Source organism: Cyrtonyx montezumae, unplaced genomic scaffold (assembly GCF_038088225.1).
Source record: "Cyrtonyx montezumae isolate F1298 unplaced genomic scaffold, pur_monq_1.0 scaffold_8, whole genome shotgun sequence".
NCBI lineage: Eukaryota > Metazoa > Chordata > Aves > Galliformes > Odontophoridae > Cyrtonyx > Cyrtonyx montezumae.
This window is the reverse complement of record NW_027072089.1, coordinates 25010909-25028033: the sequence shown is the minus strand read 5'-3', so window position 1 is coordinate 25028033 and position 17125 is coordinate 25010909. Positions and strand designations below refer to the sequence as shown.

At 43.1% G+C, this 17125-nt stretch overlaps 1 protein-coding gene across 1 annotated transcript; it reads left to right on the top strand.

Annotated features, from left to right (window-relative positions):
- Positions 1-18: 18 nt before the first annotated feature.
- LOC136058453 (carbonic anhydrase 13-like) lies at positions 19-15774 on the top strand. The gene is made up of 7 exons (XM_065751890.1): positions 19-222; positions 5326-5523; positions 8865-8983; positions 12000-12095; positions 12392-12454; positions 12758-12913; positions 13885-15774. Exons 1-7 carry the CDS (start codon positions 27-29, stop codon positions 13996-13998), a joined length of 942 nt encoding a protein of 313 aa, XP_065607962.1. The 5' UTR covers positions 19-26; the 3' UTR covers positions 13999-15774.
- Positions 15775-17125: the final 1351 nt, after the last annotated feature.

Below are 17125 nucleotides of genomic sequence, written 5' to 3'. Positions count from 1 at the left end.
CGCCTCCCGCCGGGGGCCGAGGGGCGATGGGGCCGCGGGAGCCGCCCCGCGGGGCTGGGCAGGGCCGGGCGGGCGCTTATCGCCGCGGGGCGTCGCCGCACGGCGCCTTCAAAGCGGGCGGAGGGGCCGCGTCTCGAGTCTTGCGGCTCGTCCCGTCGCGTCGCGTCCCGTCCCGTCCCGAGGCCGGAGCCATGCTGCACTGGGGATACGATGAGCACAACGGTACGGGCGTCGGGGAACGGGGAGGGGGCTCCCGGAGCTGTCCGGGTCAGTAAGGCACTGCGACAGCAAAAAGAGAAGTATGGTTATATGTTGATGTGAGCTTATGGCACGGAGCTGCGACTGGTGGGGCTGAGGGGCAGGGTCTGCACCAGAGGGCGGTGGGCATGGAACAGGATGCTCAGGGCGGCGGGCACGGCTGAGTGCCGGAGTTCAGGGATTTGGACAGCGCTCTCAGCCATAGGGGTTGGGTAGTGCTGCGTTGATCCAGGAGCTGTATTCAGTGATCCTTGTAGCTTTCTTCCAATTCGGGATATGGTACTGGTCAGAGCCTGGAGTCCTGTTAGTTTCCCTTCCTGGTGTTTTTGTTCCCTCTTGTCCGGGTTGGATGTGCTGTTCCCAAAGAACTGTGTGGCCACGATGCCACGGCGGTTGGGTGCTGTCTGCTGCCCTGCAGTGCACTCTCCCCATCCCTATGAGACGCTGATGGATCTTGTTTTCTTTCATGTGTTTCTCCCGCTGTTTTCCAAGGGTGCTGCAAACTTCACCTGTAGGGCACAGATAAGGAGTCCCTTTCCCTCCCTTATCCTGGCCCTCCTTCTGGCTTCTAGGAAGAGGAGGGCTCCAGAATTTCTATCGGGGTTGCCCTAGACCTTCCTGAGGTGCCTCTCTCGCCCAGGCTCTGTTTACTGTCTGATAACATGTTTGGGTGGAGTTTGGCTGTCTCTCCTCTCTCTCCCTCAGCTCCTGGCCACTGCGAGGTGGGCTGTGCCCTGGCACTTTCCCCCTGCCCCTCGCACCCACTGGAAAATAAACGAGAGAGGTTGGTGTTCAACACCTGACTGCCTTTCCCTAGCATCAGCTCTATGTCTTAACTCTTTCCATGTATTTATTGCGTTGGTTTTGCCTGAACAGTGGAATCATGAGATTGCTGTGCCTCTTGTGCCATACTGTTGCCTGCATGGCCCTAAATAGCTTCTCTGAAACCCAGGTCTGCTTTTACTACTAGGGTGGTAGCAGTGGAGTGAAGTTAATTAAATTTGATGCAGTTGTAAATTAAAGTTGACTTCCCGAAGGCTGGGGGAGCCATCTGCATTCACTCTGACCTCACCATTTGTAACTCACAGGGATAAAAGCATTGCTTCTTTTTTTAACTGGGGAAAAACTCATTTGCCCCTTAGCCATAAGTGCTGCTTAAATCACTTTGTGCATAAACCATCAAATATTACAGATCCCTGTCTGCGTTTATAGCGTATCTATGTATAAGGCTGACTGGTATGCAGAGAATGAAATCTTCCTCACTGCTTTGATGCACGTATTTCTGAAATGCTAAGAGGCACTATTTTATTTCCATGCAAACCTCGGCCTTTGTTTCCTTGCCGTTCTCCTTACCTCATGGTTCTGGTGGTGCTTACACATGGAGGCATAATGCTGAGATCCTGGGCTCTGGCTGCAGTGCAGGGCAGAAACCCTCACTTTACTTAGGACACCAAGTGAGAATCTGCTGCCTTAAGTTCACTCCTTGCTTGATAAATTATATGGAAAGTATTATACATACTGTGTTTTACCACAGGCATGTCACTGGGTCTGTTCCAAACTCACACTGAGGTGTTCAGGAAATAAAAGGGGATATGAAGATTAATTACATAGTTTTGATAAATGTAGAAAAAACAGCACTTTATTTTACCCATTATTGATTTTACCCATAATTAATTTTAATTGTTTTAATTAGAGCTAATATTATTGGAAATGAATATATAAGTGGATGACTTCACAGAGTCACGGAATTGTAGGGGTTGGAAGGGACCTTAGAGATCATTGATGACTTGCAAGCACTTTGTGTGTAATATAGAATCACAGAATATCCCGACTCAAAAGGGGCCCACAAGGATCACTGGGTCCAGCTCCTGATTCCACCCAGCACCACCCAGCATTCAACCCCTGTATCTGAGAACGCTGTCCAAACAGTTCCTGAGCTCCAGCACTAAGTCGTGTCCACTGCCCTGGGCATCCTGTTCCATGCCCACTGCACTCTGGTGCAGACCCTGTCCCTAACCTCCAGCTGCCCCTCCCCTGAATGCTAGGCAACAGACTCTCCTTAGAAATAAATGAGGATGTGCAAAGATCAGCCTATGCCAGTCTGATCAACTCTCTGCACATAATACCAAATGGTCTCCCCAGAATATCAAGTTTTCACTTGAACATTTGGTATTTATGCAAATAAAGAGGCTCACTGCAACCAAACCACATCCCAGAATGTGTCTGCCATCATAGTGAAATGTAGGCAGGTAATCCAGGTCTGAATTTAGAATAAATTTTTGTGCTAGAGGTCCCACTGGCTTAAATCTGATTATACGATGTGCATTTGTGCATCGTGTCTGTGGACTTCCAAATGCAATGACATGTTTTCCTGTGGTCACACACAATTGCTTGCTTTGGGATGGGATCAGTAGAAATGAGCTGAGCTAGTTTTCCCAGCGTGACAGGAGTTGGATAAGTGCAGTAGGATTACTGGTAGGTGATCTCGTAAGGAATCACAGAATCACAGACTTGTAGGGGCTGGACAGGACCTTTAGAGATCATTGAATCCAACCCCCTGCCAAAGGAGCTCCTTAGCCCAGGTTGCACTCCAGAGGAGACTCCACCACCTCTCTGTGCAGCTGTGCCACTGCTCCGTCACTGCACTGGGAAGAAGTTCCCACACACATTTGTGCAGAAGTTCCTATGCTTCAATTTGCGGCCATTTCGCCTCGTCCTATCACCACACACAGCTGAGAAGAGTCCAGCCTCGTCCCTTTTCCTCCTGCATCTTAGATAGTATAGATGTGGGTCAGTTCCCCTGAGTCTTCTTTCTTCAAGGCTGAACAGACCCAGGTCTCTCAGCCTTTCCTCATAATAGAGGTGTTCCAGGCTCTTCAACATCTTTGTAGCCCTCTGCTGGACTCTTTCCAAGAGATCCCTGACTTTTTTGTACTGGGGAGCCCAGAACTGGACACAGTACTCCCATGTGAGGCCTCACCAGGGCAGAGTAAAGGGGGAGGATCACCTCCCTCGACCTGCTGGACATGCTCTTTTTAATGCACCACAGTATTCCATTGGCCTTCTTGGCCACCAGGTCACACTGCTGGCTCATGGCCAACCTGTTATCCACCAGGACATCCAGGTCTCACTTCTCAGAGTGATAATGCTCAGATGACTCCAGGAGGTCATCCTCCAACCTGTACTAGTGCATGCGATTATTCCTCCCTAAAACAAAGTGGTATAAAATAAACTTCTTTTCATTTTCCTGTATATGTAAGGACAGATGTAAGATTTCTGGCAGTCTTATGTTATTGACAGATGCTTTAATCACCAAAGTGAAAGCATGACTTTGTTCATCTGAGCCAAGGACAACCACCAAAGCAGGTGCAATGACTGAAGTTTATTGTTGAATAGTTGGCTAGTGTCAGAGTCACACACTTAGATCCTCTTTTTGTCACATATATATTATTTATGAATGCAAATCACTCACTAGTTACTGTACAGTAATTATAGTTACCGCTGGGATGGAGCAGCAAGTCCAAGTGGTTAAGCATATAAGTATATTTCGCCTTTTCTCAGCTTGATTATATCCTAAGTATTAAAATTAAGTAGCAGTATACTTTTTCTAAGCATCCTAAAGAGGAACATTAGGTATGACTGACAGAGTGGTGCTTCTTCACTATCTAAAACTGTGCAGTGCATCTAACTGTAAGATACTAGTACCCAAGCAGAACTAAAACTATATTGCTTGCTAAACTGTAGTAAATCAACATCCTGGATGGCATTGACCACCATTTGTTAAATGAGAAGAATTAAGTATGAACAGCTCTGTATTTCAAACTGGGAGTGGTTTACCTAAGGGATTAATTAAGTCATTAGCAAAATCACTTCATAGCAAATTCAAGACCAAAGGCCTTTGTTCTTCCTGAAGCCTAGGCCATGGTTTCTTTGTGCAAGGGACCCCTCAGCTCTCATGTCTCCCGGTGCTGCTTGGGGCATTGAGCCCAGGTGGCTCTGCAGGCAGACACCCCTCCCAACTTCTGATTCCCTGCTGCGTGCCAGAGCTATCCCAGCACCTGCAGATTTCTGAGCTTTGTTCAGTGCTGTTGACTCCTTTTGATGTGAGGCTATTAATCGTAGTGTACTACATTCTAAGCCTTTATTCTAAGCCTTTCCGTCCACTCTGTTTATTGAAGCATTGAGACGTACAGAGAGATCCAAAAACAGCAGGTTGGTTTTTAGGATGTAATCAGTTACCTTCCATATAGGGATTAATGATTTCTGGATATGTAGATTTTACAAGCTGAGTTTCTGATGCTCGTATTGAAGTTTTTTCTAGTATCTGGTCTCTTTTAGTTAAGTGAATTATTATGGTTTTTGCCCATGCTAAGCCCGTGGGAAAAATCAAGTGCTATAGTGCTATGCTCTTTATAATACTTGTAGATATTAGCTCTGCACATGGCCTTTCAGAATCCAGAAGAGGGGTATAAGAAGGGGACAGAGTTGTTAGCAGAGTCCACTGTGATAGGACAAGAGGAAATGATTTCAAACATTGCAGTTTGAGGGGAGTTTTAGATTGTATATAAGAAGGAAGTTTTTTACAGTAAGGGTGCTGAAGCACTGGAACAGGTTGCCCGGAGAGATGGTGGCTGGACCAGACTTGGAGCACCTGATCAAGCTGCAAATGTTCATTGCAGGGGAGTTGGACTAGATGACCTTTAAAGGTCCCTTCCAATTCTAAGGCTTCTATGATAGTATGAAACTTCTGTAGTAGGGCATAGTGCCTGTTGAATACAGGATGCTGGACCTGCATGAACATTTGTTGGATATATACTGCACACGTAGTTGAGTTTTAGTTGTAATTTAATGCCTGCCTATTGCATGTGGCCTGGATTTAAGGATGATACTTCAGATATATTAAGCAAGCTAGGTGAAGGGATCCAAAGAACAGTTATTGTGATGCAGTGCAACAAAAGTAGCTGAATATTTTGATTTTCTGTTGAACTCGAATTTAAAGTAATGCAAGCAAGAAAAATTCAAGCAGAGTATTTTGTCTTATGAAGCTTGTCCTCCAATGCTTCGCAGGGCCTGCCCACTGGAAGGAGGTTTTTCCTGTCGCTAATGGAGATCGCCAGTCACCTATTGACATCAAAACTGAGGAAACCAAGTATGACCCCTCTCTCCGTCCTCTAAATCCCAATTATGATCCAGCTTCTGCTAAAATCATCCTTAACAACGGGCACTCCACCAGTGTTGAGTTTGATGACACCGTGAACAAGTCAGGTTTGTTCCTTTGCTATTGCACTGTGTTTTCTTCCTGTTTCTGGAGTGGAGCACACCCTGGGAATATCTCTGCCAGGCATGACCTTCTTGAACCAGTCAGGCTCTGCTCCTCTCTCTGGGTGAGATTCCTGTTCCCCTGTGTTTCAGCCTGTTGCAATGTGGAATCAGATTTCCAGAGGGGTTTGATATTGCATTTCTTGGGAAGCACTAGGATTCCCTCTTTGCACACAAGGGTTGATGTGCTCCAAGCAACTCGATAGTGCCAGCATCCCAGTTTGAACAGTGTTGTGTACAGTTTTGCAAATCCTGCTCTTTCATTGTGGATTAACCCTTTGTGTCTCATTATAGACACATTCCAACCAAATCACTCAAATCTCTTACCTGACTTTAGTTGGAGGTTTGGCTATATACTCTTTTCCTTTTTAGAACCCATGCTTGGACTTCTTATGTCAGGAAAGAACCCATGCAGAACAAATGAAAAACATCCCAAGCAGCCTCTTCTCTGAAAAGTGTAATTGTCCTAGTCTTTTATAGGAGCGCATAGCTTCCCTTTTTGCAAGCAAAAATTCTTATTTAGAAGTTCTCTGCTTTAGTGCAGTCTTTGTAATGTTAATGCCTGCCTCTTTAGAGGCTTGTCTTGGATGGTGGGCAAGCTACCACCCCCCCTGTGAAACTGTAGGAGTGCAGTTTCTTGAAGCAGTAAAATCCCCATGTGGATATGTGAGGCTTAGCTGAGGATCAAAGCCAGAGGGGACTAGTTAGTGATCACCCTGTCCCTCAGTATGAGGACTTGCTGGCCTGTAGTGGCAAAGAGGACAGACAGAGGTGGAGACAACGTCCAGCTTGGCATTCCCAGACAGCCTTAGTCAGACTGAAATCTTCTGTCAGTCTGTGCAACGTTGGATACTGCCTGAAAGCCTCCAGCTGGCTGGCAGAGATCTGGTCTGGCCTTGTGTGTGTCCGAGGCCACAGGACTTTCCAGGACTAATCTCTGCTTCAGGCGTGGGTGAACTAAAGCACATCTCTTACAAAAACACTCAACCTGCTTTCAAAATTTCCAGTGATGACAACTCTTTCACTGCCTTAGGTTGTTCCAGCTGTTGATTACTTTGCTCATACAAAAAGTCAAGATGACAAACTATTTCTGGTGCAAGTCAGAGCAACTCAGTCTTTACATTTCTTTTCTTTAAATAAGAAGTTAAATAAGAAATACACCCAGAACCTCTTCCACTTTCTAACTCCACCCATAGGTAGATAGATTTCCATCTATCCATGAAGCGATAAGACCTCAACACTGTATTTCTGGAGGCTTATACTGGCAGGAAAGCAGTGGTAATATGATTCTCTTCCTACTGCTTTCCTCAGGCCATATATCTAAGAATATAGCCCAAGTCACAACAAAGCACTGACAGCTGTTGATTAGATAATGTACAGGTGTAATCCTCAGTCACTCTCAGAATGCCGTGCCTTCTACGTATGGATTATATTCCTCAGTCATACATGCACAGTTTACATTTCTGCCATTTTCATGCTTTACTTATAAAACAAAATCAAATCTTTCTGCGTCTGTAAACTGACTTTTTCACTATTTTCCCCAGTATCTGTTACTGACAAAACATCAGTAACATTTCTGTTTTCTTTCAGATCACTGATCAGAAAAAAGTATCGAATTTTCTAGAGCCAAAATGTAGCCCCTGTGGCACCTTTGTGAAGTAAGCACTCCTACCACATGGTGTTTTCTTGAAAAACTTCAAACTAACTGATACTAAATACACTGGGGTCTTTTAATTCCGTGTGACCTGTTTCTTTATTTCAGCTAGCACTGAAGTTGGGCTCTCAGGTTTGTGATCCTCTTTGGTATCACACTGTCTCCATTCCCTGGAATTACTTCAGTGATGTTTCAAACACCTTTTTCCAACTCTTTCAAACACAGTGATACTGATATTTTCTTTAAGTCATTTCTGAGTATCTTCTTGCTTTGTGGCTGTTTGAATGGAAGATTTTGACCATCGTGAATGTGACAGAAATACATGTTCATGCCATTTTCCACATTTTTCAGAAGTATTTCATCAAGTGTTGATGCATTTCTGCGTAGTTGTTTTTCCTCAGCCAGTATAACACTGATCTTTGCATATTTTTAGGTTAATTTGCCAACAAGTTCTCAGTCCTCAAAAGAAGGAATTTGTTTTAGGAGTGCCACTACTCCATCCCTTTTGTTCAGTAGGTTTATGGGCTCAGTAAAAGTAAGCTCTTGAGTTGAAGCTTTAACAAGATCAAATATCTTTGCCCACAGATAACAATTCCTTTCCATTTTCCAGGCTACTTGTGTTAGCAGATAGGCAAGTTGAGAAATTCTTTTACAATTACTTGGTGGCATTTTACTTCTAAAAAGATTCATGTTTTGGATTTAAAGTGGAAAAAGAAATACGTGGCTGTTGTCTTCTTCATTGTTCTTAATTTAAAAAATATGTCCTCGAAACTTTCTTCTTTTCTCTTTAAAATCTCTACAATGAGCCAGTAAAACTTCTCAGACCAATTCTCACATCCTCCAAGGAGATATGGATGGAGCAGAGAGAACAGAGCGATTTGCTCTGCAAGAGTTTTTCTAAATGTGATTCATGTTCATGTGTCTATGCAGACTTGGGTCCACCAAAATCTGCTTACAAAAACTTGGGCACTTTTCAGAAGGAAGACAATGGAAGTCCGCCCATATTGGTGTTCAGCTGAACTAAATAGCAAGTTAAATGTCAGTAATATTGCACTTGTACAATGTGTATCTGTCTGTGTTAGCATCTGCTCCTTCCTGTTTCTCAGACTTCAGTCAGCTGTAATTGGATCTAGCTGCAAAAGAAGGAAAGAGCTTGAATTTTTTTTATGATCCACCTACTTGCCTCTGAACTTCAAAGAAGAGAAAAAAATCTATTCACATTTTATTTTTCTGATCCTCCCTTTTATTCATAAAATCTATTTTAAGCTTAATTTCTCAGTTATTCTTTCAAATACATTCAAGACAGGATACTACTTGCCAAACAGAAATATTTTTCCATTATTCCATCTTCTGAGAAATACCCAGGCCCTAGCAAGACACACCTGGTGATAACCTGGTGGTAACCCTTCAGCAGTAACTCACTGATCTGTACATCTGTGTAGTTTTGATAGTCACATTCTGAGCAAACAAGCATTTCTTTATGGCACATCAAACAAGGGAGAGCTAATATAAGAGGTTTTGAGATGACATAGGGTAATGACCAGAGACTGAAGCTTTAAGTGAGTTTAAACTCACACCAACTCTCGAGGTCCCGTTCCTTCAGTTAAGCCCTCTCGTGTGCTTGGGTTTGTAGTGCTGACTGGGGGGCCGCTCTGTGGGACCTACAGGCTGCGCCAGATCCACTTCCATTGGGGCTCCAACGACGAGGCCGGCTCTGAACATGCTGTGGATGGGATGAAGTATGCAGCAGAGGTAAGGCTTGGCACAGAGTCTTTGTTCCTCTAAGCCTGTGACTAGCGATCCACTGTGAGAATAATTTTGCCCCTCAACTCCCCACTTTTCCTTCTCCCTTCATTATATCAAAAGACAAGCAGTCTTCCTGAAGTGTGTCGTGCTTGATCCATTCTAAAAGGAGAAGCTGTTTGCTTGAGAACTGTACCCTGAGATCTATGTCAGGCAGCTCTGGGCTGGCGCTGCCACAAGGGATGGGTGCACTGGCTGCTCTGGCACGGAGATCCCTCTCCTCTCTTTCCTTTGTCCCATTGGAGTAATCCACCATAGAGAGTGCTCAGTCTGGCAGTGACTGATTCCTCTTTGCAAACGGAAGTAATGTGGAGTGTTTTGATGAGACAGAGACCTTTAGCAGCAATAGTTCAGAGAGTGAAGAGCTTTCTGGGGTTAAAAAGGAAGTAAACGATAAATGCTAGTGGAAAAATGAAAGTCTTGTAATACTAAAGAAGAAAAAAAGTTGAAATGTATGCACGATGGTGTTATCAACTTTTGCTGGAAATGCTTTAAGAGACGGTGGTCAGAAAAAAAATATCATTTTTCTAACACTAATGGGGAAAAGTGACATTTGCAGTGTTTAAAGGCTTATGTTTTCCACAGGAACCAGGTGAGATGGAATATAAAGAATTAATAGAGGTGCTTTAAAACCATTCAGTGCCAAAACCAAATTTCTAGCTGAGAAAATAGATGTGTGTATCCCATCTAAGAAACCAAATGGAAGGAGAAAATATCTGAATTTCTAGCCAGTCTAAAAAGCTTTCCATTGCCTGTTGGTTGGGTAACCTTCCACAAGAACTCTCTTGATGTCATTTTGGCTATGAGATAAGAAACCCAGAATTCAGATCAAGGCTTCTGAGCACTGCTCACACAAAAGAAAACACATCAGAAGGAGAAATGAAGATGTTTTCAGTGCTCACGCCCATGAGGAAGATATGCAAGACTTCAAGAAAAAGCATCAACCATGTTGAAGAAAGAAGTAGTGTACAGGTAAAAACGACTGGAAGGCTCAGCCCCCTAACCCTAAAGGGAAGCAGAAGACATCCACGACTCCATTCTTTGTGGCAACATATGGTCTGATCAAGGTCTTCTCACAAGCTGCAATGACACAGTGGTGGTAAGACGGTATATATTCCTTAAAAGAGAAGTCACAAGCCATTGAGAAGGGGGATGTACCAAAAGTGTTTCCCAGCTCTGGTTTTTCTGGGGGAGTTTTGATTTTCTGGGGGTTGGTTTGGGGTCCTTCTGGCAAAATTCGGGTGGAGTCTTATTTAGTTATGAGAATTCCACTCTTTGTTCTTTGTTGTTTTTTTTCTTTTTTAAAATCCACAATAAAAGTCAATTCCGACTGAGAGTTTCTGTTTCCTTTTGTCTATGTAGAAATGTAATCATTCATAAATTGTTCGATGTAGCTTCTTGGAATCTCTGATCATGAGTGGTGCAGGCACCGTGAGCTCCAGGATACTAGTTCACCTCAGAGTGGTTTCATGGACTCTGTTCTCCTCTTGGTTTAATTAATAACACTTGTAAGCAACTTTCCTTCAAGGATTCTGACACTGTGAGCCAGCATGTCTTTCACTGTGAGCATGTGTGTTGTTATTGAATTTCAGTAGGATTCCTTACATGCTGAAAGCTATGTTTCAGCCATTTAGAACCCAAATGCTCAGCAAATGTTAATTACATCCTGTAACACCAAGTAACAGCTCTGCATTTTAGACATGGAAAATTGAAGCTCGTAGAGGTTAGGCCATGACTGAGGTGTTAGGTGTGGAGTTGAAATCTACGCTTTCCTAGATCTATATTTCAACTGTGATGAAATTGTTGCTATGCTGCTTCTCATATAAATCCTTTAAAGTGAGATCCAGCTTTCCTGAACTGTTCTTACACTGGAGATCTTAATGTGTTGGATTCCAAAGGGAAGCTCCCTTTTCGGGGGTTCATCCCAGTTTAAGTCATTCGGTGAAGCTGTTTTTCAGCACTCGTAAGTCTGAGAAGATGCTCACCAATATTAGACAAGGCAATACCCTGCCCTGCTTCTGAGCTTCTTTTATCTAAAAATTGTGGGAGATAAGATGTACTAATCCACTGAAGATTTGTAAGAGGAATTAACATTTGTGAGGTGCTTGGTCCTGAGTGCAGTGTGTCTGCTCTCCCTGCAGTTCAGCAGTCAGAACACTGCTCAAGGCAGGTGTCCTGGGGAGCCAGGAGCTCCCACTGCTGAGCCTGGGCAGGATTTAGGAATCCTGGCTTAGCAGGAGGGACTGAAGCAGTATGAGGGTAGACACCATGGGCTTTTCCTGTCTCCAGGAGGCAGAGAGCAAGGGGTCCTCACCCTTGTAGGTGTTTTCAAGTTCTTAAATGATTACCTTAGGACAGTTGCGGAATAGTACCTGTTGGAAATTCAAATGCTCAAACCTGATATAATCAAGCCACTTTTAAGTTCCTAACTACTAGTAATCGTAGAAAATGACATTTGGAGTGCATCAAAGATGAATTTTTGATGTTCAGTTTAAACTTAACAGGGGAGAAGAGGTCAGTGCAAGTTTAATGTGTTCCTCTACCCATTTTTTTCTTGTGGCCGATTTACTGAAAGCCTGATTAGGAAAAAGAGGAACAAAGCACTAATGACATCCCCGTGATTTTCAATCACTCAGTAAAACCAGCTGTACCAAAAGCCTTAGCTTTAGTTACATAACCAGAGGATATCTTGTCTTAGCCTCTGCTCAAAATCTGGGACCTGACAGCAGTTTGCCAGGCACTGTGTCATGCTGATTGCTGCAAGGTGATGCCAGTCACTGGGAATGCTTGCTGCCATTTGTGTGAACTGTATGCTTGCCCATTTCAATAGATATTGTGGTGAGAAAACTAAGTGGCTCTTATATATACAGAGTAAACAATATTGATACCAGTAAAGATCTAGTGTTAATTTGTGACTCTTCCAGTTCAGCGAGAGTTGATGCTGTCCATGCTTCTTGCTTTTCAGCTTCATGTCGTTCACTGGAATGCTGAAAAATATTCCAGTTTTGTCGAGGCAGCTTGTCAGTCAGATGGATTGGCAGTCATGGCTGTGTTTCTGAAGGTAAGAAAGGAATGCTTCAGCTTCTGCCAATAAATCTAATTTATGACCCTAAAGGTATTAACAGTTGTGGTGTAATTATTGCTAAAGAGGTGCTACAGGAGCTCTGACTTTCTATTTTACATTATAATGACTTGAGAGTTTTCACTGGATTTCTTAGCACACTTAAGTCACTTATGGTCAGTTAACTAAAGGTCTATGAAGCAGTTTCAGTATGTGTTTGCTTTCTGATTTTTATCTTTTTTAACATATTTTCTCCAGAGCTCAAGTATTGCATTTTTCTTTCTCTTGTTTAATAGATTGGTGAATGCAACCCTCAGCTGAAGAAGATCACTGACCGCCTGGACACCATCAGAATCAAGGTGAACAAATGCTTCTAAAACACTCCTGATATCAGTGGCTGCTTTCATTGTCTTGCTTCTGGAAATCTGGCTGCTACTTCTCTCTCCTTCATGGTCCCTGCTGTGCTTATCCAGGATGCTGCCAGCCCATGCCATAATGGAATTAACCCTGTCTCTTTTGACATGATTTATCCTGGCTCTTGTTTTAAAATAATTTTGCACATAAGTACATAAATAATTTAATAGATATAAGGCACCAATGCACTTATATAAGAAGCATTTTTTTTTTCTTATGACCACAACTTGGTCCTTTTTAATTTTCAGGGTAAGAGAGCATTATTCACCAACTTTGATCCCAGCTGCCTGCTTCCCAAATCACTGGACTACTGGACGTACTTTGGCTCTCTCACTGTTCCACCTCTTCTTGAAAGTGTCATCTGGATTGTCCTGAGAGAGCCCATAAGTGTTTGTTCTGAACAGGTACATCTTGATTTTTCACTACCGTAGAAATAAAGCTTTTTGCAAGACTTCAGTTGTAAATACCACCAAAAAGGATAAACTTCTGCACGTTCTGACACTGCATACCTTATAAAATTACAAAAAGTAAAAATATAAAAAGCCAGTCTATTTCCATGACGTTAAATTAAGCTTCACACTATATATTCATGTTGCAACAGTGACACCCAGTGGGCTGATCGCTTGGTACGTAGTGTTTTTAGCTGGGGAGACACCTAAGTCTATCAGATTATATAGCTTTTAATACTGGAAGTTTGTGAGTACATCACTTGCAATGTGTTGCCAGTACAGTTGCCTTGCTGTAATCTCAAGATCTGCACCACAGCATTTGTCTAATTCATGGCTGATATACTTCAAATACTTCAGTAAGGTTCAATACACTGGGCCACATGCTCAGTGGAAATGATGGCTCCAATCTTTGCACAAGACCTTCAAATAGTTCACAGAGTGGGACGTTTCTTAACTTAGGCGACCTCAAATTCTGTTTTTAACTGATTTTGAGTTGTGAGTTCTCTCTGTGCTTCCATTTTTCTCATCTCTATCTCCTCCTCACTCCCTCCAGTGTGGTCTTGTAGAACTCATTGCACCACAATGTAAGACTGAAAATTTGCATTAAGATACGAGTTTCCCAAAGACAATCCGTTGTTCAGGTCAAAAGGCTCTTACCTCAGCTAATTTATAGTTAATATATTCTAAATATGTGTAACAGGTTCAGAGGACGCAGCATTGAAAAGGATGCAAAATACAGTGATTCTTTACAATTGGTAACTTACAAAGGAAGTTGGTATACAGAAATAGGAAATGCTGAAACGTGAGAAATTAGGCCGAGTGTTAAACTTCAGATCTGAATTCGATATTCAGTATCTACAGCGTGGTGTTTCGGTAGTGTGAGCGTGAGGGCTTCCTGCTGAACGCTCTGTGTCTCTCGATTGCAGCTCGCCCAATTCCGCAGCCTCCTGAGCACAGCTGAGGACGAGGCAGCGTGCTGCCTGCTGCGGAACTACCGCCCTCCCCAGCCCCTCAAGGGCCGGCAAGTCAGAAGGAATTAAATCACGAAGCACGAACAGACCACCTCTGAAACCAAAGGCCGAATTGTCGTAGTTGATAGACTTTGTGGTTTTATTTGTTTGGTGAGTTGTTGTAACAGACAGGTGTTTTTTAATTACTGGTTACTATGCAGTCATTTCTCACAGGCAGGACGCGTCCTGAGGTTTGGCAGTTTCACGGCTGATGTGAACAGATCTGAATGTGTTTGTGTGTGCTGGTGTGGGAGCATTGAGGTGCTGGTGTTACGTGCACAGAGCAGTGTCAGAAGGATTTGGTGTGGTGAAGGAGTTGTCCAGAAATTGCCACCGAATTACTGAACAGGTTCCCTGGTATTAATGGCAGTACAGGTTGTTCTGGAATTATTTCTTCTGGTCTTCGGTGTAACATTTAACTTTAGTAAAGATTTAGTACACACTGGGATTGTATCAGGTGGATTAGGTATTCCTGAGTTCTGAACCTTGAAAACTGCACAGTCACTACAGGATCTGTGAGTTCATGCCTAAATCCAGTCTGTTGCATCTCATGAACAACAAGGACTGAATCTATGTACATGAAGCCTCAGAATCCTACCACTTAAAATAATCTCCAAGAGGCAGGGACAGCCCTTGTATTAGACTGGTTCATACAGGACACACACCATGGTTCAGGAATGGAACATCTCTCTGTGCACGCTGAAGGTCTCCTGCTGTAGCTGAACTTGAGTCGCTCGCATTTGTATTCAAAGACCAAAGATAGCCCTTAGAGTAAGCCAAGAGATCAGAATCAGTATCCAATAAAAGATCAGCTCATGGTAGCAATGTCTTGAAATGTCTGTCTTTAGTGAGCTTACTTGAGCCCATGTTTCTCTCAGGAGCTTTCTTTATTATTATTTGAATCTTGTTGTTTGTTTTAAGCCAATTTTATTTTTATTATTTTCAATAATAATGAATTTGCCATAGGATGTAGCTTGTATAGGTAGATTACCCTAAAACTGTGAGAACTAGATAGTAAAAACCAGCAGTACTGGAGAGAGGTGGCTAAAGATGTCATGGGCAGCAACTCCCTCTGCAGTACCTCTGACCTCATCTTTCACAACTCCACCAGTTTGTTTTTTCATAGGTTTTGTATACTGTGCCTCCTACCTCAACAGGTCTTTTTATCTTAGATGGGCAGATATGAGGGAAATCACAAACAGGATGGACTTCGTATGCCTTCTTTAACTGAATAAAATAGATATAGAGTCATAGGTATTTTAGCTTTGTTTAAGACAGGTGTATTTTATTTTTTTATCTTCTCCCCAGAATATAGGTGCTGCTGCTGCAAGGCCTCTCAATGCCTTCCGAGTGTGTTCTGAAGGAATGAACACAAATAGGCCATGGGATAAATATAAGGCATTTGGCAGCAGCATGTACCAATATTAACCAAAGAGGAAAAACCTGCCGGCACTTTTTGTTTCCTGGCTTAGGAAGAAGAATGCAGCTGAAAAGACATCAGTCTGCTTCTTTCTGAGTGGGGATGTCTGCAAGGTGTGCGTGGAGAGAACATGAGTGTGTTGTGTGTTTTCACACCCTTTGTTAGATTTAGTGTTGGATCTGATATGTTTTCTGGTCACGTAAGTAGCTGTGGAATATGAACAATATGTTAAAAATTGCATGAAAATTACAAAACTTTCTTGCCAAGGTGAGAAAGCTGTAAGGCTTTATATCAGGAACAAAGCTTTTACATGTTTTTATATATTTAAAATAGTGGAGTTGATCCAATGCTTTGATATTTATGAGGATTTTATCAAAATAAAAAAATTGATTTATGACCGTGTCTTGTATTTTCTATCAGAGATGAAAGTTTTACAGAGCAGCCTGCAGTTTTATTACTGGAGCTCTAGCTTTGGAAAATATTGTCACCCCTCCTTTGAAATCCTTCAGTGGGCAGTCCAGTGTTAGGTATGGGGTGGTGAGGTACTGGAACAGGTTGCCCAGGGAGGTAGAGGATGCCCCTTCCCTGGAGGTGTTCGAGACCAGATTGGATGGAGCCCTGAGCAACATGATTGAATGCCTGATTCCCTGCTTCTCCCCCTGCTGTGAGTGCAGCTCGGAGCGTTGACCAGTGCTCCCAAGGAGTTCAGCCTCAAGCGTGGGCTCTGTGCTATGCTAACAGCACTCTGGAGCAGATGAGGCTAAACTATGTCCTGTCTGCCCCAGCTGTGGCTCCCTTTGATCAGAGGTTACCCTCTGACACACTCGGAGCTTTCATACGAAGAGGAATGAAATGCTCAATGACCAAAAAAATGCACAGGGCATTTGTTGAAAAGAATATCTGTCAAGAGCTGTATACAGCTGGATGACTGGTCACCCACACACTTAGCCTCAGAACTGAATAAATTGCAGCAGATCCCTGGGGTCAGCTCTGCTGTTTTTGTCACAGGAGGGAAGCAGTGCACTCTGCTACGTTCACAGCCTGCCTCAGTCACGCTCGTGGTGTCGAGATGCTCTCTTTGGTCGTTGTGAGGAAAACAAGGCACCACAAAATCCTAGGGGGAAGAAGCAGTTTTTCAGAGTCCGTTTTCTAACTTCTGTTTTCCTTTTGCCCCTTTATGTATTTTGTGATTTCATGAATAAGCAGTTTATGTGGAAATCACTTATGTTCTCAGCATTCAAATGCACATTTCCAAATTGTTTTGAAAATCTCATAGTAATGCAGAAAACAAGCACCAAGGTGTGGGCAGTCAAAAGAATGCTGTGTCCCCGGGTCTGTAGGTGGCATCAGCAATCCAAAAATTGCTGAAGACGGTTTTAACAGTATTTCTGTTTCTAATTTCATTGCAAATACAGTTATAACCAAGAGCAATGTCTTACTGATGTTATTTCATCAAACTGCACAGCGTGAGAGTCACAGTACTGCACTATTCAACACTGTACTCAATCTTTGAGTTCATAAACAATCTCTGCAGAGACTACCCAAAGAACTTCCCTGCTGGTCCAGGAACAGTTCACCAGAAGAACAAAAACAGGCGCAAAGCTGACAGCAAAGCTTTTTCCAGATGCCTGCTCCATCAAGACTGTTGGCACTGGTTGCAGCTGACTGAAACACGGCAGTAGCTCTATACAAAAAAATCAAAACTATTAATTAACATCATTTGAGTAGCTGCTATAC